Source organism: Haemaphysalis longicornis, unplaced genomic scaffold (assembly GCF_048455015.1).
Source record: "Haemaphysalis longicornis isolate Haplotype H1 unplaced genomic scaffold, Haemaphysalis longicornis Haplotype H1 scaffold_14, whole genome shotgun sequence".
Taxonomy (NCBI): Eukaryota; Metazoa; Arthropoda; class Arachnida; order Ixodida; family Ixodidae; genus Haemaphysalis; species Haemaphysalis longicornis.
The window spans coordinates 19215638-19236620 of record NW_027526245.1 but is presented as its reverse complement, the minus strand read 5'-3'; the positions used below and the strand labels follow the sequence as shown (position 1 = coordinate 19236620).

General features: G+C 49.9%; 1 protein-coding gene across 1 annotated transcript in view; it reads left to right on the top strand.

The window, feature by feature from the left end:
* Positions 1-20983, top strand: part of LOC144164992 (uncharacterized) — a 709659-nt gene that overhangs the window by 169662 nt on the left and 519014 nt on the right. The window contains exons 21-23 of the mRNA XM_077695175.1: positions 8367-8439; positions 14888-14950; positions 18544-18619. Of these exons, the coding sequence (XP_077551301.1) occupies positions 8367-8439; positions 14888-14950; positions 18544-18619 (212 nt within the window). The remainder of the gene's footprint in view (positions 1-8366; positions 8440-14887; positions 14951-18543; positions 18620-20983) is intronic.

Below are 20983 nucleotides of genomic sequence, written 5' to 3'. Positions count from 1 at the left end.
CTCGAAGTACATGCAGTCGCAAGGTGTTTTCACGTGGGCATTTGTCACCAAAACGGGAAATCTTGCACTGCACAACATTTGACACAAAAATTTTGCATACGAAACAGTGCACTCGTAAAAGCACCCAAGTATATCAAAAATAACAATAATAGAATGAGCACAGACGATGCGTAGTGCATGAGATACTCGAGAGAGCAAGTTTATAAAAATTAATCAGGCATGTTTTCAAATTTACACCAATGTTGTCACCTGTAGGAGCGATAGCTTTGCTGAATGCACATTTATGTGAAATGGATGTCTGAGCTTCAGCGAGAAAGTGAAATGCATAGTTATATAAAAAATGAATTCTAAATTTAATAAACAGCAGCATTATACGACCGAAGGCTTAAGACCACGTAGGCGAAAATACAATTCCCTAGATAATGAAAAATTTCCTCATTTCCCTAGAGACGACCAAAACCCCCTAGATCTAGGGAAATTTTCCTAGAGTTGGCAGCACTGCCTCGGCGAAGCCCCCGAGTGCAGTGTTATGCCCTTTGGGAGAGAATGGTATCCAAGAGACGAGGAGGGTGCTCGCGGGCTTAAGGGGCAGGCCGCTATAGGAGGGCGCGTCACGTCTCACGCGAGAGCCCGCGAGATTTGGCATGCCCTTGCCGGTGACGCCGGCAGCACCGTCGGCGCTGCGGCCTGCTAGCTGTAAGAATGACATGGGGACGGACGTGGTCCCCACATCCCTCCTCCTCAAGGCGGCGCACAGTGTACTAGAACGGCCGACAGGAGAAAGCACAGCACCCACACCCTACAAGTCTACAACAGCTCCCAGTCCAAGAAGTCCACGCGAAAGTTCGACTTTTGGCTTTGTCGCACCCCAACACACGCATTCACACGCATGAAGACCTGTCCTGTACAAGTTCCAAGTGTCAGAGGAGTCACCGCCACGGTCAGGAGTCATTGTTCAAGCCTGGAGCACCACGGGGAGCAAGCCCAAGGTCACTGGGCCAGTGCTTGGGAACGTTTGGCGGCTTGAGCGACGGGCAGTTCGTTGAACAGCCGGTAGATGGGGACTCGGTGGGCTGGGTCTGTCGCCGTAGTAGGCCGCGAAATTGGCGAATGTGCGGGCGACCCCGCGTTCACAGTGTTGCAGAGCTGCAGGGTTGGCTGGACGGGTAGGGGCAACCCAGGCTCTGCATGGGCTCGACAGCCAGGAGTGCTGTAGAGAGGCGCCCACTGGGTGCGTGCCTGGAAAAGGCACCGGGGGCCTGCACGACGCAGAAGGGAGGGTCAGCCCAAGTGCCCAGGTTTGCCGGCATGGTGGCTCAGCCTGCCACCATGAAGATGCCGGTGAAAAATGCGGTGTCCCGAGCGTTGCTCCGCAGTCGCCCAGCGATGTGGACCCGCTCACGGCTGGCAGTGGGGTGTGGCGAAGTGACGGGCGTAGGTAAACACGGGACCGGGGACCTAGCCAAGGGAATGTGCTGCGAAAGGGGTAACGAAAAAAAAGGTACGGAACCCGTACTGCCTGCCGCTGCCCTCCATTGGGGAGAACGGCGATTATCATCATCAGCATCACCAGCCCTATCTACGCCCACTGCAGGGCAAAGGCCTCTCGCATTAATCTCCAATTACCCCGGTCCTGCGCAAACTGCGACCAATTTATCCCCACAAACTTCTTGATCTCATCTGCCCATCTAACTTTCTGCCGCCCCCTGCTACGCTTGCCTTCTCTAGGGATCCACTCTGTCACCCTTAATGACCAACGATAAGCAATAGCGACAGGGGTGCGAAACCGGGCTCAGGGCAACAAGGTGCCACAGAAAAGTGGAGGAAGGGGTAAATAAGGCCGTAGCGAGACCACTCACCCCTCTTCCCCCGACGTGCAAGCCGAAAGTGCCCCCCGCTGTGCCACTGGTTGGAGTCAAACGAAACGCAGAAAGCTCCCAAGCCTTTAAACCGTGGTGGGGGTAATTACTGACGCCTTCACTGTGCATAACGGTGGGGGCGTGGAAGCTGGTCTTGTTCTCCCCATGTCACGTTCGTCGGCGCTATGGCCTGTTCCTCCGCACCCCCCCCCCTCCCTGTTCCAAGTCATCGCGTCGGGCGACGAAGGGCTTGAGGTCCGCCACATTAACCGGACTGCCGACTGATCTCCCTTCCAAACTCAGTCAGCTGGTACACGAGCGGAGACAGTTTCGGCCCCACTCGGTACGGGCCCGACCGCTTGGCCGACAGAGAAGCCGAGACGCCTTTTGGGGCGTCGCTCAAGACGTGGTTGCGTCTGAGCACAAGGTCTCCAACGTCGTAGCTTACTTCCCTGAGCGACCGGTCGTACTGTGCCTGTCGTCCAGCGCTTCACTCATCCTGGAGCGTAGCTGTTTCGCGTACCATGCGGGAGCGGATGAGCCCTCCCGGTATGGAAAACCAGATCCCTAGGATTGGGAAGCTCTCTGCCCAAGTTTAGACACGCGGGCGTCTACCCTGTTGAGCGCTGAACATGAGTTCGGAGAGAGAAGCTTGGCTCATGAAGGCATGCGTCCTAGTTCCTATGTTGCTGCGTGAACGGGCTTTATGTTCCGATTCAGCCGCTGGGTCGGGTTGGCCTTGGGTGGTACGTTGTCGTTTTTCGGTGCTTAGTGCCAAAGGCAGAACACAAGGCTACGAACGCCTTAGCCGTGAAATATGACGCGTTGTCCATAATCAACTCCGCTAGAAAGCCCAATAGGGTGAAAACTTCGTTCAACTTGTCCCATGTTGCACCTGCCGTGAGCTTTCTCTCCGCCCACATAGTGAAGTGGTCTGTTACAGCCCGCAGGTACCTGTGGTCCCTTAAGCTTCTGCGAAAAGGTCCCTTGATGCCGCAAGCCACAAGTTGCCTCGGGTTCTGGCTGTGGGTAGGCCGCAACAAACCGGGGTATTTGTATCCTCTGGGCTTCACCAGTTCTGAGCTATGGGTTGCACGTGCGGCACAGGCGACAATAGTGGACAGCGTCTTGCTTCATGCCTGGCCAGGTGTCGGAGCGGCACAACTTAAGATAAGTCTTTGGGCCACTCGCATGTCCAGCCAACCGAGAGTCGTGGAAGTACTGCAACGTAGCCTTCTGTAGACTGCCGGGGATCGCTTTGAAGCGCTCATGGGGAGGCTCTTCGGATGGGATGTGCCTCAGCAAGAGAAAATCAGCATCTAGCAGATACTTATCAAATGCGCCTGCATTTGCGCTCGGCACCGACAGCAATACGATCGTGTACCGAGCAATACGAGCAGCAATACCGACAGCAATACGAGCAATACCGGATGCCATGCGGCCGCGCCGCCTCACTCACTCTAGGAGCTCGGCTCTTCCCAGAGCCCGTCAACGATTTGTTGACAAAACGGATCGTTCTGCTGAGCTTTTAGGAGCTCCGATCTGGTGAATACGATAAAAGCTGACGAAATGGGGTCCACCACGTATACGCTCTCGACCGAGGTATTCAGCACCGGGGCTGCCTTCCCTCCGGGGTTCGCAACGACAGGGCCTGTCGAGTATGAAGCGGCGGGCCCAGTCGCGTGCTGCGCCACATGAATATCCGGGCTAGCGAGTGGGGCCCTGGATAAGGTGTCAGCCACCACGTTTGTGCTACCCTTCCTGTATAGCGCTGCAGTTTGAATGCCCTCGTGCGAGACGAACAGAAGGTTCTCGTAATCGCCTGAACAACTAAGCGCCATGTGGTCCGTCTCCACGATGAACCCAACTCCATCGACGTAAAAGTCGAACTTGTGCAGAGCGAAAACTATCTCTAGACACTCTTTTTGGTCACGGAATAGTTGCGTTCTGACCGTGTCAACGACCTACTGGCAAATGCTACCGGCCGAAGAAGGCAGTGGTGCTCTTGAAGCAGCACCGCTCCCAGGCCGAGGTTGCTCGCATCTGTTTGGATGGCGAACTCTCTGTTCAGGTGGGGCCGTATTCACGAGAGCTTTGGTAAGAGAGCGAATCGGAATCTCTTGCTCCGTATTGCAGCACCACTGAGCATCTTTTTTTCATCAGCGCAGTCAAAGGCGCCTGCAGAACGGCGCAGTTGGGCACAAATTGGCGATAGTAATGCACCAAGCCCAAAAAAGCGTCACAGCGTCTTAATATCCGTCGGAGCTGGGTACTCGAGTAAAGCTCTAACTTTTCTCCGCACGGCATGACGCGACCGCTGTCGATTGTGAAGCCCAGCAGTGGCACCCGGGTATCTGATGCTTGGCTTTCTTGGGGTTGAGGGTGATGCCAGCATCAAGCAGCCGAGTCAGAACCTCCTCTAAGTGGGAGAGGTGGTCCTTGAAGGTGCGAGACTAGACCACGATGTCGTCAACATTGTGAACAGTAGCCGTTTGTTTCCTGGTGTTGGGCGGAATCGTTGTGGTTGCTTCTGCCATCCGGCCGCCCCGGGGGAAAAGGGGCCGATGCCATCGACGCCGCTGGTATCCTCCGCCCCTTTTGTTCCCTCGGCGGTGATCCAGACTGCGGAGGCTCGGGGTTGTTGTGTCTTGCTTGAGCTCGTTGTCTCGGCGTGCAAGTTCGGTTTCGGTACGTCCGTAACTTGGGGGCTGAGCTGCTCGTTGTCTCCGCTCTTCTCTTTTCCTTTCTGCCTGACCTCTCAGCGGCGCAGTGGTGTTGACTGGGTGAACGTGCAGGGAGGTCTGGGGAGTCGGGGAGCGGCTGCCGCTTGCTCCTCGGCGCTCATCGTCGCCGCCATGCCGGCTGCGTCCATGCACTCCTCGAGATTCCGTGCGGGCGCTCCCTGGGAGCGTATGACTGCGTACAGTTAGTCTGGTCATGTCCGTAGGCGCGACACGCACGACCCCAGGGAGTTAAGCAGTCTTTCCGATAGTGTCTGGTGGGGTAGCAGCGGAGGCAGAGCGATGGCCGTCCCGGCACATCTATTAGAACGGGGCTACCACTTATGGCGGCCTGGTGGAGAATGACCTCGAAGGAAGTAAGAGACGACGGTATCACACGGAAAATCCTCGTGGTGCCGGTCTTTTGCATGAGGCCCGGTGTTAACTTCGGGCCCCTTACTTAATAATCAAAACCGCCCGGCAATTAGATATCTTCCGCTGGGGTTAGCTTGTTTACCTGTATTGTGTTTGTTTCCCCACCAGCCGATCTGAGTTAGGCGCTATGGGCGTAAGGAGAACAGCGGAGGCGTCTTTGTTATTCGGTGCGCTTTTGTGTCCACCCGACGAGCGGGCCAGGAGCTCCATAATAGCTGAAAGCGATGTAAGCTTTCGGAGAAAGATTACCGCCTCGAGATTCCCCGAACCGGTCGGGAGCTGAGGGATGCGAGGAAGAAGTCACCAGACGTTCAGTCCGGGACAGTTGCCCCGCTCAGAGTTACTGGGCGATGTTTTCGTTCGTCACGCGTCTGAAACTGGCGACGCGGAGGCGGGTATGTGTGAATGGGTTAGGCGACCAAGCTTCGTTAGGCGCTGCACGTGTTAACAAAGGGAAGGAATTTTGGTGGCGCGGAGCACAAACACAGGCGAGCACGGTATGATAATACTTTAAGGCGCGTCGCCCGAGAGCCGATTCCCGGAGTTGGGTCTGCTTTTAGTTGGCTGGTTTTTATTTCTGTTATATTTGTGTTTTGTAGAATACCTTTGGGTTTCTGTATGGGAGTGAGAGAGGTGGGTCACGTGACTATTTTTAACTCACCTAGCTTTGTTTCTCACGGTGGCCAATCAGTGGCCTAGTGTGGGCTAATAATGAGCCATCCTCAATCTCAAGTTGTGACGTTCCGTTTGTGGGCAGAGTTTTGGTTGGTAAAACTGAGGTGTTTGATGTGTTTAGAGGGTTGAACAGAGACAGGAGGAGGACAGCGGACTTCCCGCTCGATGCGGGCTTTGCCATACCTCTTTTTTAAGATCACGAGCCATGAGTTGTAAATCTTTAATGTAAAAATATTGTACATACTGTACGTTTGGAGTTTTTTTGGAGTAGACCGTCGTCGGATATGTGCCGTCGGCCAACGAGCCAGCGAGTCGTCGTCTCGTCGGATCATCCAGCGGCGTCATCGGCGACCGATCCTACCGAGATATTGTAACTGCCGGTTTCTGCCACCGTTCACGAACAACCCTCTGTACCCGGCCAAAATTTTCGCACTATGCGTCAGCAGCTCATCTGGGACCTTTAGCGGCACCCAGTGCACCCTTACCGCGATTTCTCGGTGGTTGGGGCTGTTCCCAAGGCACCCTCTACCTTTTACTGATCTCCATGCGCGCTTCCAACTCCTTCATGTCTGCTTCTGATGTGAATGTCCCCATCCATAGATTGTTAAATTGGAAGGGACCGAGACTCTCAATCTTCTGAAGGTGCGTGGGAACAGGCCGTGTCGAAGCGAAATCGTCCACTCTGAAAGGCCACGCAGACGGGTCGCCATGAAGGAAGAGCGAATGATCGAACACCTTTCCGTTGGGAAGCGGCGGTAGTAGGGTTCGGCAGGCAGCCGAGGCGCACGGTGCGGGCGGGTCACGGGAAAACCGGTCCGGTGAGGGTGCGCCGCTCGCTTGTGGGAAGCTCTCCTCGACATCACCTTCCTCGACGAGAGCTGAGGAAAGACACTGGACCTGGGAGACAGACGCTAGTTTTGATTCAGCGGCTGAGCGAACGATGGGAAGACCGACGTGTGAAAGAAAGCAAATGAGGAGACTGGTGCGAAATTGTGGGGACAGGGCGCTTCGCCGTGGTTGCGCGAGACGCATCTACGACGGAGTGTGGCGGCGAGCGGAAGGCAGCTTGCTGAGCCCGCACAAAACGCTCGTCTGCGCGACGCTCGGCGAAAACGTGTGGGGAGTGTTCGCGTAACGACGATGTGCGTTCGCTTTCTAAGACGCGAGTCGCGGTCCCTTCCTGAGACGCACTTCGCGCTGCCGACGCAGAGGCTCACCATCGCTGCCGTCAAGAGAACCCACGAGTGAGTGCTGCCTCAGCGCACTGCAGACCTCAGGAGTGAGTGCTGAACTGCGAGTGAGGCAACCGGTGCTTGTTCTTCGTCAGCAACTGCAAATAAGATTTCCGGAAACCATAAAAATACTTTAATCTGAAAGTCTTTGTCCAAGCATATTTTGCACAGACAAAACAGCTAAACAGCTCGGCCCAAATTTCGCATTAGCGAGTATCGTAATCCCCAGCCAAACTACGTGCCGCCCTCCTCCTCACCCTTCGAAAGACGCTCCTCTCCGTGTTCGTTCTGCCGACGCATGCCCGACGCCACCCCCGCGAACCCCAGGTAAAACCTGGGCCCCAAGATAAGCGGAGCGAGAGCCCGTCGTCCTAGCGACTAAGCTGCGGCCGCACGTGGAGACGGGCAGACGGACGCTGGTTTTGATTCAGCGGCTGGGAAGGGGAAGGGCGCTCTTTGGCGCGAATCCAGGGTAACGGCTGGTAGAATCTCTTGTTACACTCTTTGTAGAGCCACGTATGTGAATGTAAGTGACGTCCCGTGGGCAATTGTTGTGGGTGTCGTTTACAGCTTTGCTTTCCTTCACAGCGTGGATTGGGGCAAATTTTTCTCCCACCCTTCGCAGTCTGGACGCGTAAAATACTTGCGTTTGCAGAAAAAGCGACGTCATCGTAGGTGTAGTTTATCAGTAGTTCAGCAGGCTTCTCTCTACGGAACATATAGAACTCCTTATTTTGGCTTTCTTTTCGATGCAATTAGCGGGTGCACACGCTCGTATTGAAACGTTTGCTTATGCTTACGTGCTTCACAACTGTCACAACTATATGACCTCCATAGCCTCAAAAAAAAGTAAAAAGGTGCTTAAAGTATTCGACCGTAAACTAAATACGAGTCCCGAAGTAGAAAAGGGGGCGTGGAGTAACCGGAACATTGGATATGCTACGAATATTTTCATTGAATGTCAAATAGCAGATTAATGATAACTTCGGCCTTGCGGCAAAAACAAAACGCGGTTTGAAATGTCGGAGGGAGCGTTTTCTTTGTCAGGGCGACTGAACATGCCTACAAAAGTACCGCCCTTGTGGCGAAAAAGAAGTTCATTTTGTTACCACGTTATATGGAGCGAGTGTGCACAGTCACTGCTTGTATTATATTGTAGATTACCATGATAATTCACATTTGTAAATAATCGTAGTATGTTTAAGTTAGAGAATAGCAACTACACTACAGATTACGTCCTGAAACGCGTAGTTTTGGCCTTAATCCTTCCACCGTCGCGGAAGGCGTGTTAAACAGCCCTTTGAGCAACAGCATAAGCATGGCCGGAGTTCAAGTTTCTGCTAGATTATACGAAATGGGACTGGTCTCAGGACCTCACAGGGAATGATTTCATTCATATGTGGTACTGGTAAATGTTTCACTCACACACGCGACCTCCATTGCAGTTAAGTGCAACGACTTCATGAAGACGATGAACTGGCTGCCCTTCTGCCAGAATCAATGCACGAGGCCCTGCAGGTGAGTGTCCGGCCGTACAATTCTGCAAGCGTGGTTAGGCCCCTTGTTCGTGCTTTTAAGATGGTGGTCTTTCTTGGGCTACTCAAAACCGAAAAGCTTGGTCTGTGTGTCTGTCCCTTGGCTCATCCATCCGGCCAAGCGGTAAAAGAAGTCTTGAACGAGAAGTTTAAATAGCCAGAACCTTTCCGAACCCCTAAATCCGGAAACATACCGTATAAACCGGAATATAGGTCGAGTTTTTTTCCAAAAAAATCCGCACAAAAGTCACCCCTCGTCTTATATAGCGGTCATTGGCAGAATACAAATCGTTGTCTGGCAACAATGTGCAAGCGCAGTCCGTCGCCATCGCCATTCGTGTCGGACTGCTCTCTCGCGCTATCAGGCCTTCATTTGATTTCGCTTTTCTCTAGTTTTCGGTCTTTTACTCGTTTATTGTGCGTGCGTGCGTGCGTACATTTCTGTACGTCTCTGTTCCGAGATGAGTGGCGGCAGTCGACGCCACTTCACCGCGGCGTTTAAGCTGGCGGCGATTGAGTCACCGAGCAGAATGGGAATATGGCGGCGCAACGCCAGTTAGGCGTTTCGGAGAAAAGTGTGCGGTACTGGCGGAGCCAGAAAGCTAAGCTGTGCGCGTGCAACCCCTGAAACCGATCGTTCCGTGGACGTCAAGCGGTGCACCCCGAGTTGGAGAACAAAGTGGCGGACTTCGTCCGGGAACTTCGTCCGGGAACTTCGCTCACGATCGCTCCGGAGGCCATGCGCGGACGGGCTCCGCGAACTGTACAATGAGTGGATAGCCGGCGACAACAAAAATACCTATACGGGCCGGTTGCGACCGTGTCAAGCTGGGTGTCCTTCTCTGGGCAGTCGCTGCCCGACGACATGGTTACACGAGCGTTCAGGAAGTGCTCCATCAGCAACGCGCCTGATGGCATGGAAGGTGACAGTGCGAAGCAGTCATCCTTGGACGACTCTGAGAGCTCGGACGAGTGACTTCGGCAGGCATAGTGAGTGGCAGTGACTGACGGGCGTCGAAAATGAATATAGACAGTGTGAGTGCGCTTCTGTGCCGAATTATTTTTTTTGTGAACTTTTCCCACCTCAAGGTAGGGGGTCGACCTATACACCGGGTCGACCTATAATCCGGTTTATACGGTACTTCCTAATTCCCAGTTTAGCAACACGAAATAAATGAGGCACATTTCTGGTGAAACATCAATGCATAGCTGGTATTTGCGGTTTTCTTTTAATCAAAAATGATGGGTGCTTGAAAATTGCGACGTTCAGAACAATAATTTGATCCCAAAATACAAAAAGGGGTCGCGCGAGCCTGCACCTCATGGCATTGTTCAAAGTTCAACTGTAACAAAAGGTTCCAGTAGATGTCGCGCGCAGTGAAGGCAGGAAAATTGATTTCCCCCGCCTTTATATTGGGAGGATCGAAAGGGAGGCGAAGTGCATGATGGGTGGACGTGAGAGAGAAGACAGCCGTTTATGTGGCAGAGGCGGAGGAAGGCGATCGCCTTGCGACGACACTTGCACGCGCTTGTGGCCTGAATGTCCAACGAGGCGAAAGAAGTCGGAAGGTTAAATCCATCATGTGATCGGCGATACTAAAGATCCAGTCGAGCCTGAATGTCCCCCGAGATGAAAGATCCGCCGAGACGAAAGGTCCAACAATAAGTTTAGTGCACTCATTCGGATAAAGCAGGTAGCGATGGGTTCGAATCGGTTGTGTAAAATTTTAAGTGCGAATGCACTTCTTAAGCGACCCTGAACCTGCGTCCACCAGCGATGTCCGCATAGCATACCCACGTGGGGGATTGGCCAGGAATCTCCTCGTCTTCCTTGGCAACGGGGGGAGATGGGCGCGCGCTGCCTGGCCGCTGACATGGCACATACCCACGTGGGGGATTGGCCAGGAATCGGGCGTGAGAAGGGCTAATGCACCCGCTTAAAGGAGTACTGACACGAAATTTCAAAGCTGAGATCCGCTCTAGCAATCAAGTACAACGACAACACAAATAGGTGTCTGTGAATAAATGCATCTTTCTTTCTTTGTAGTTGTGTGTGTGTGTGTGTGATCTCTCTTTCGCGAACATTACCGAACCGCGCAAATTCAACTCGTGCATTCGCACTTTCACATTCTTCCCCTCGGGGAAATGCGGAGAATTTTTTACCCCATCAAACTTAACTGACCGTTAGACAATTTTGTTAGTCTTATGCATGTAGGACTCAGTTTTGCGTCCATGTAACCTGTTGCACGCGAGCGGATTGATTGTTTGATTGATTGATTGATTGATTGATTGATTGATTGATTGATTGATTGATTGATTGATTGATTGATTGATTGATTGATTGATTGATTGATTGATTGATTGATTGATTGATTGATTGGTTGTTTGGTTGGTTGATTGATTGATTGATTGATAGGCCGACGCTACACAGGCGATGAGGCGCGGCGTAGTGAAGGGCTCCGAATTTCAATCAAAAAATCTTTTTATTTCAACATCTGTGTTGCGGACCGTGTTGGGGACCGGGGGGAACTGTATTGGGGACCGGGGGGAACTTTGACCACCTGCGGATCTTTAACGTGCACCGAAATCTCGAACGCACAGGCGTTTATGCTTTTCGCCTTCATCAGAAAAGCGGCCACCGCGGCCGGGAATCGAGCCCGCGACCTCAGGCTCAGCAGCACAAACGTGAGCGATGTTCTGGTCCCGCGATGTTCTGGTCAATTTCAGCAATATCGTCTGTCAATAAAACAAACAATAAAGTTTCGTTTTGAGTACTGCAATTCGTCAAGGTAAAATCCGCTGGGTTCTTCACACACAGTGTGGACGCTTCACACGAGGAGATTGTCGTGAGAAAATCACATTTCAATAATTACCCTTATCCTAGAAAAAAAAACTCTTGCACTTGCCACTTTCTTTGAAATCAACGGATGATTGATCCTGTTGAGTTGGTGGGCGCACTAAAAAACTTTATTCAAGTTAAGCTTGATGGGAATGCATCATCATCGGCAACCAGCCCAGTCACTTTTTCGCTCCGTTGTTTCAATAAAGCTGTTCATTATTGTACAGCTGTAGTGTATTACAAGGGCGGAAGACGAAAAGTTATCCGAAGATGACAAATATTTTCGAAGTGTTAAAATTCTGTTGAAACTGGAAACGTCTGAGTGAAAGATAGTGTGTGAGGCTTTGCGGACAGCCATGGCAGTGGGAGGAGGGGCTACGGACCAATTTATGATGCCTAATTGATTTGGATGTGCGCGAAACTCGCTCTACAGGGATGTTTTTGCTTATGCTTCTTTGCCATTCTGCTGCCATGTTTTTACTTGGAAAAGGCGAGTGTTGTTGCCAGGAATCAAGCGGAAACTTCGTGTTCACTACAGCAGTACCTTATTCCTGCACTGAGCTGCCAATGCTAGAGACAAAATTGTTTGAAATGAAATTGTTATATGTAAGCATTTCTAATATCTATGTTTCCGTAGGCAAAAATACCGTTAGGCTATTCATACCTCAAAGGAATTTAAATTTCCTTCTGTAACACGTACAAGTACTGGACACTCCTTGTTGCAGACTTTCCCACGTTCACACACCTGGTTCAACTGTTACATTCCAGAACAGCTCTCCCTGCTGGTAACAAAAAGACATACAATCCACAAAATGCATCGAGAACGATTACGTGTTCACAGATAAAAATGGCGTACGTGGCACAAGGGCTTTGCGCTGGAAGGGCAGCCGGTGTTCTGGGGGGGGGGGCAGGGGGGCCTATTTTGCCCCCCCCCCAGGCACCCGCTCCCTTTACACAAGATGTTTGTACCTTGCGGCATACACAAATACAAAGCATTCATGGTATTTCGGCTTTACCCCGCGCCAAATCGTCACACCAGTGTGTGACTTTCTCCATTTTTCTCCAATCATTGAGCTACTTGGTGAACGTGCAGCCCACGAAGAGAACTGGGAACATTGCACACGCCAAGAAATCAAATCGAGTTGGAATTTTGAAAATACCGTTGCTGAGTCGCCACCAACCACATTTTTATTTATTTAACTCGAATGTGTGTTTGTATTGCATAGGCAGACGCAAATAAACATGGTGTGAGCAGGCGCTTGTGGCAGCGCTTAGGAGTGAGGATGAAGAGGCGTGGCCGGCGGGGATCACGCGGAGAAGAATAAAAACGAAGCGCAGGAAGCGTAACAGAGGTGGCATAACCGTTTGGTGCGCAGGACTGTTCTTGAAGCACAGTAGCTACTAGATTAGGTTTCGTATCCATCTGCGAATTTTGTCTTCCCAATTTCTCGCGTCAATATACGTTGCGCTTATCCTAAGCATACAGCCTCGTCCTTGTCCGCCGACCCAGATTGACAACCCTCACCACACATGGTTTCCTTCGCTTATGCAGTCTCTAATACCGTATTCAAGTTTTAAAGCCCGAAAGAATAAAAAATACCATGTAAGGTCTGAGGCGGCCTTAACAACAGCAGTAACGCGAGATGATTGCTTGATTGGTTGATTGATTGATTGACTGATTGATTGATTGATTGATTGATTGATTGATTGATTTATTAATGATTGATTGATTGTTTGAAACTCGCGATATAATTAATGGACGACGACCAAAATTTTAGAATTGGTGCATGCGCACCTGCGTTTGTATAAAGGGTGTTTTTTAGGGAATACTTTAGTGCAATTCGCAACAAGTATGTGTCAGAATACAGTTATTGTGGTTTATTTTCGAAGACGGCGCACTAACTAGTTTCGGTTTTGGTTTCGCCGTGCAACACGCCCATAGTTTCCAACGATATCTGTGATCGTGCATTAGCCGTACTTCAGCAGTCACTATGACCCCCTGGAGACATGTTTTAGATGCAAAGCATCTCTTGCTCTCGGCTCCGTCGTCCGTCATCCGGAAGACACCGGCAACACTGCCGCTCCAGGAGCCCTTTAAGGGAAGCGTGCTCGTCTCGTGCCGGCCCTGGAAGACACCGGCAACACTGTCGCTCCAGCATCTCATGGTCTGGGCTATGTCCCTCTCTTGTTGTGGTGCCGTCCACACCCCCACTGCGCATGCTCGGCTCATCTCGGCCCAACCCAGGAAGACACCGGTAACACTGTCGCTCCAGGAGCCATTAAAGGGTAAGACACCACCGGGCGTTCAGCAAGCCGAGCATGCGCAGTGGGGGTGTGGACGGCGCAACAACGACAAGGGAGGGACATAGCCCCGTCGCATCTAATAAAATTACACCATCTTCTCGTAGGAGAACCCTGAGTAGTATGCGAAACAGCCATGGACTGAACGCAATTTCCCATTTCGTAGTTCCTGTAAGTAAAGTGTGGTAGTTACCATGGAAACCAAACTGTAAATATAACGTTAGCTACGTACCTCAACCTAACAGAAACTACGAACTGATAACTAATGGGCACTTTAATCGACCCCATGGCTGATTTGCATACTACTCAGGGTTCCCCTACGGGAAGATGGTGTAATTTTATTTTTTACTTCAGAGACGGACCGGAAAAAGCGGATGAAATTCGGGGGTGAAGGACAGGAACGGTTCGAGATCATTCGGAGACGCCTTCATCCTGCAGTGTACCAGAGTAGGTTGTTGTTGATGATGATGATGAGGACCGTTTCTCGCGAGCTGGTTTATTTCATATATTTGACGTACAACGCTTCGCCGTACGACGCGCGACGGGTACGCCTGTATAAATTCTAAAGTTAGTTAAAAGCGAAGTAGTATACCTAATAAGGAAATCAAACCAACTGATTTCTTATTGTGAACCGTAAAAACATTTCGGCTTCGGAGGGTTCTTTTAATTGTAAAAGAACATTTCGAAATTTTGTTACTGTTATGGACATGTATGGCAGCATGACTTGCATAGAAATAAACTGCGCTATTTGCGTGTTCCGGGTCATATTTTCGTGTTCCCATTTCAATTGTCTCTGACTGTACACACTCAGCCAATTGCCTGCACGAGTCGCAAATTCATAACGTGATAAACGTATTCCTAATAGCCTATACCACCACTTTGTTTTACAACAGGTTACAGGTAGTCGTTGTTTAGTTTCGCATGTTCTCGAGTTCGACTTTCAACGCTGAGCCAAGTGATTTGATTTTGATTTGATTTGAAGTGACGAGAATGTTCGCGATCTACGTCATGGGGGTTGGCGTCAAGCATGCAAACAAAAAATAATCATGACTACCGCATTTAACTCATCTATATGCCTGTGCCCGCCCTTCAAAAATTTAGAAAAGCCCCCTAAATTCAATTCCTGGGGTATCTCCTAACAGCAACGAAGCCAAATCCGCGTTCTCGTCTAATAAGCGCATGGATACGGGTCATCTGTTCGCTTTTGTTCCTGCGCACCTGCTTCGTTCGCATTATTTTAGGAACTGAAAATGGGCAAATCAAAGCGCGTCTCCTCCTTGACCTGTTTCAGGGAGGTACGCTACAAGTCGTACAGTTTCCAGACAGGAAATCTCCAGAAGTATATTCAATACGAGTAAGTGCATTTTATTTTTCCGGGTCCCGAAAAGTGGGAATGCAATAACTGACTAAGGTAGAAAGCTGGGCCTGTTGCTTCATATTCTTTGGTGGCAACCAGTGTTTAGGACGCTAACACAAGGGAAGAATAGACACGGACGGCACTGGAACGTCCGTCCGTGCCGTGTCTATTCAAGTGCCGTCCGTGTCTATTCTTCCCTTGTGTTAGCGTCCTAAACACTGGTTTCCACCAAATGCAATAACTGACCTGCTCAACTTTCCCAACGCGGGATTTTGTTGAAGACGACGGCCTTTCTTGGGCTACTTCAACGGGAAGCTCTTGGTCTGTTTGTCTGCAACTCTATTGAGCCAGCCGACGAAAGTGAAGCGTAGGCTGCACAGTATGTTTGTATACCTACAGTCAAATCTAAACGTCCATGTCCGTCGACAATGTTCATACTTGTCGACGTTGTTGCACGAGAACAAATCATTACGCAAATATAAGGTAAAAACCAATACATAAATGATATTTCCCGCGTTTCTTTATTAGGAAAATTCATGGATGCTTGATTTTTGCGATGGCAAACATGCTACATCCACTGCAGAAAAAAATTGACTCCGTCACCTGCTGTTGCTAGCTTCTGGCAGAATTTTGAAAAGAAATTGGTCCCAGTCCACGTTGTGAAGGCGATTCGAAAGGAAAGTTTTAAATCACACCCAGAACAATTGCCCATGCGACGTCACTTGAATTCACACACGTGGCTCTATCAAGAGTGAAACCAGAGATCCTGCCAGCCGTCACCTGCAATTCGCGGGGGCGGCATCCCGAATGCAGCAGCGTCGGCCACGGCCGGGCTAGAGCGGCGGACGCCGCCGCTGTAGCCCGGCCCTGCGTCGGCCGAAAGAAAACGGGAGGAGCGTCTTTCAAACGGTGAGACAGCGGAACCTAGCCATCCTGATGTGCTCGCTCGGGGCTACATCACCGTGCGACACAAGTGTAGACACCGAAACAGTTCGGCATGTGAGCTTAGTAACTCCTGTTTATGCCGATTAAAACTAGTTAGTTTAGTAAGTTTGAGAATTGCGAGAAAGATAAGGGAACTTTTATAGTCGCTATTTATCAGACCCAGTTGCTTATTTCGCCTTTTGAAATACTTCTTAAAACACAACCGAATTCGTATTCACCAATTTATTAAACGGAGTCCCATTCCTCGCAAGCAGTGCGAAAAAGGTAGCGTTTCTCTAGTGGCCAGATGTCTGTATGTGTGCTCTACAGTTTGTTTTCCCGCTCTGCAGACGAATCCTCAACGTATCTTTGCCATACGACCACTTAATTCCATCGGGTGCGGGTTACGCAGGAGGTGCTCTCGAACAAGTTAATCAAGCCGTGTGAAGGAAGCGCGCAATGGAGGCGGAGCTGCGCCAAAACAGGCCCAAAACAACCGTCAATTGGCTCCGTGACTGAAACCCTCCGCCTTCCCCTGCCTTCCCTCCGCCGCCATTTCCGCCGCGTTGGGAGTTTCGTGTCCCGCACGCCGCGAAAGAACCGTTGCCTGGTAGAGGCAGAAAGCTTTGCTTTCAATATCAAACGGCAACATTAAAGAAAGGTTCCACTAGATAGGTTCCATGTTCCGCTTGGAGCGCACGTGGAGTAGGGTAACGTGGTTCTATGAACGTTGAAGTACGGCGCCTCGACTCACGCGCGCGGCCGCCATACTGCAGCGCTGGCATTGAGGCACCCGACCTGGTGCTGTGGAAAGCGGTAAAATTTAAATTATCTTGAGCGAACCTCTAGCGTGTTCATCTTGGAAAGAGCGTGACGGGAGAGGGACAGCATAAGAGGTGAGCGGGAAAGGGAAGGGAGCTTTTATTTCCAAATATTTACCAAAGTATTATCGCAGTGTCTAGGGTTACATCCGACGGAACCCAAAATTGAAAACTAGTTACGTCCGAAGGAACTTTCTAGCAAGTTTCTAGGGTTACGTCCAACGGAACCCAGAATTGAAAACTAGAGTTACGTCCGACGTAACGTAAAGCAGAAAAAGAATTACAGCTAACGGCACCAGCTGCCATGACGCTCTATATGCGTAATCTATAGGCACCATTATTGAAATGGTCGCTTGTACGATCAATGACGTCAAATTTGGAAACACAAATGCTGCTACTTTCCGGCCGAACCGGAACAGAATGAGTAAATCATAGATAACACGTTCGACAGCGCCGGCTCCCCGTCGGTCGAGTGCTGAGGAACGTGGTGTAAGTGCCCACACTACTGCAGCGATGTAGGTTCGAATCCCAGCTTGGTTGGTGGATTTTGTTTAATTAAAAGGTTCAATTTTTTCTTTACTAGTCCACGTATACTTTTTTTCCATATCCAACACATGCAAGCAAAGGAGAAGACGGGAATTAACAATATTGAACCTCCTTACGTTTTTCATTACCTGTAATTTTTTTGTAATTTACGTTACTCCGGACGTAACTCTAGTTTTCAATTCTGTGTTCCGTCGGACGTAACACTAGAAACTGGCCCAAAGTTCCGTCGGACGTAACTCTAGACACTGGGAAGTATTATCGCCTTTCGTCGACATTTGCAACAGAAATATCAGATACGCAACGAATGTTTGGCTCGTATTCGGACAATGCACCTGAAACTGCACCTGCATCTAAGATGGGCAAGTTCGTCGGTGTCTGCACGTGAGCGGGGGGAACAGGACGCAGGCGCAGAGAGAAAAAAGTCCGTGTTTTACACCCCGGTGATACTGTACGACCGAAAATAATGTGGGATCCGAAAAGTTCTGTGGGACAACGCATGCGAAAAAAGCTATCCTTTTAGCAGCTATATCACCAAACCTTTAAAATGCCTTGGGTTGCGACCGTTATTGTTTGGTATGGGTGCGTATTTTCGGCCGCAGGTAAATTTCCCCCACGACACGCCGTGCAAGGATCAACTGTTCGAACACCACTGTGCCTAACTTCTATTCCAGCTGAGCCTTTTTTTACCTGCTGAGTAAACCGTTTGTCTGAAGCCAAATCAGATTCAGGCATCGATACCGGACAGAGTTTTCGACAAAAAAGTAATCCTAGACGCAAGTATTTAAATCGCGCCACGGATGTTTGTCGCGAGAGTGCGCCAATTATTCTGTGTTCACACGCTGGGGACGTCATGCTGGTGGCGTCATGGAGAAGTCTTTCGAAGCGTCCGAAGGGGCCGCTCATGCTGCTATTTAAGTCACCATTGATAGCGCACCCTTCCCCGCCCCCCCCCCCCCCCACACACACACACATACACACGCGTGCGTGCCTCGGAAGCGTCTGTAACGTTTCTGCAGCTATAGGGCTAACCATGACTGCGTAACCAATTCAATGGTTATTTGAATAACATGGTTCGCAAGGCTAAACCTTGACACATATTATTGTAGCAAATGTTTTTCAAAATAGATATTTTTCGTGAAATCCCATCGACAATATCTTACACCAGTAGATAACTATACGTCATTGTAAGTTTTTCCTGTATCGGCAAGACGGTTGGAGCGCATGCTGCAGATGTATTTCTTTTCGTATTCACATAAACTTTCTGCTCTTCGCTGGTTCTTAAACGACACTTTTTTTCAGAAACAAAGAAATTGAAGTTACCGTTGTCCTGGGAACCACGAAGCGCAAAATTGTCCAGACGCTGCCCAGGATGCTGGTGAGCCGACGAATTCGTTTATGTAGGCTCTCCATCAAAATGGCTGTCTCCATATATTCAGCGATTCCTTGGGATATTCCGCACTTCGTTTCTCTTCGTGCTTTTCTGGGTCAGTGTATGCCGTTTTTATTCGCTCTGATGGCAAGGATAGCTTTACCTTAAGCACGGATTTTTCTGCTATTCCGAACTAAACATGGGGATGATTTTCACCATGGGATTAATGAACGACAATGGTCACGCGGGTCTTCCGCAGCTCTCATAAAGAGATTGCGCTAGCACACTATCGTGGTGCCGTTGTTTGTGAGGGGATATCAATAAAATGAGGGTGACAACTCAAAAAAGGCCGAGCATGTGCATGTGCGTACGTGTACTCTCGAGGGTCGTATCAGCCGCATGTCGCTTGGCGTGTGCCCTCGCCCTGTGAGCTCAAATGTCGGTCAATGGGATGTACCGTTGCTTTAGGCATGATTTTGCCGCGTGCTTTCGTAGATGTCGCATAGTGGGCTGCGTTGCACGTGCAAAAACGGGCTGCAACCGGCAGCGCAAACTCGACGCCGGGAGTGCGAGTTCGTCTGTGTTCGCTAACGCAGGCGCGAGCGCACGTGCACTGCGAGGGGGAGATCACGCAAGAGATCACGCCACGAACGCAGGCAGTGGTTCTCGGAGATCTAACGAGACGCAAGGGCCTTTTCTCATTTTTCTCGTCTTTTTCGGGCACAAGTTCCCCAAAATAAAAGTCCTTTCTTTACCATTGCGCTCTATCCCACATGAATGTGGTGAAGGGGCGGGGTAGACTCCCGTGAAGCCTCTTCATGAATCGAGACGACAGTCCCACCCGACTTCGGACTGCAGCCAACGAGTTGACACCCGTCCATCAGCGAAGCAGTCGCCGGATTCAAGGGCCTCACCTCAGTTTGGGCCTCTACCTACTTCTACCCACCGCAGAGGGCACGACAGTGCCTGCCGCACTATGCTCACAACACTACTATTCCAAATACTGCTCTGCCGCCTGCCGACCACAGACTGCCCTTGCCACCCCAGCGAATTGATGCCCGGAGCCTTACCCCCACCCCAACCCAGCCTGCTGGAGCGTGGAAGCCCCCAAAAACCGCCACCCGCCACCTGGCGACCGCCACCCGGCGACCTGGATTCTACGCCTTCAACTGACTTCGCCTGGCAATCGATGTACCCGCTGACGTCACGAGTTACGGGGGACGCACGCGCTCTAGTTAATCAGAAGCTCCCCACCAAAATCCCGGTGCACGACAGCGCCTGCCGCACAATGCTCACGACACTACTCTTCCAGGTCAGTTATCTTAACAATGCGCAACAATATATCTCTAACAACCCCTACCTTATAGCGATGTCGTGCCCCTCCGACTTGAAGTGGCGAGATTTTGTTAGCTTGTGCTTCAAGGCCCTGGAATTTCATTCATCATCACAACTTTCATAAAAATTGCCTTTTGCAGCCGTACTAACTTTCTAGGTGTTGTCATTGATTCGAACTTTAAATTTGATGAGCATGTAATTTCAATTGTTAAAAAGGCGTCTTTCGGTATAAGGGCATTGATTCGTGCGCGTCCGTATTTTAACACTCAGATCCTTCTGGGCTTATACTTTGCTTTCGTTCACTGTCATTTAACCTACTGTATAACATCCTGGGGTAGCTCTTACGCCACCCATTTGTCACCCCTCGTTACATTACAGAAACAAGCTATTCGCGTCATCAACTCTGCACCCCGTCGATCTTCTTCCTTTCACTATTTCAACAACTTCGGGTTTTGCCTCTAACTCAAATTTATCGGTACAGCCTCGGTATCTTATTTTTCAAAATTCTTAATCGCAAACTCGTATTAGAGGTTTTCCCGGTTCGCATGATTACTAATACGAATAACACGCGTTTTTCGAGTCAAAACAATTTCTTGCTTCCGAAGATTCGAACTAATTATGGTAAGCATACAATACAGTTTTCAGCGATATCTTTTTGGAATTCTTTACCCAGCTATATTAAAACAAATTCTTTCTATAAGTTCAAAACTGTACTTAGGAACTACCTGCTTGACATTTAAATTTCTTGTGGTATATTAATGTTCCATTTTTTATTGTATCTCGTTGTTTATATTTTGCTTGAAATCTACTACTTGTTATAACTGTATCTAAAGTTCTATTTAGTTTTATATTTTGTCTCTGAAAACATAGTTATGTATTGTTCTGTATAGTTTTATAGTTTGGCTTTGTATATGTAGTTCTTTATGGTTCAATAGTTCTGTATACCTTTTTATTTTTTTTTTAACGTCGCTCGTAATATTTTGTGTATCGTCATCGGAGGTCCCGCGTACGGCTTCGGTCTTGTGACCTCCATCT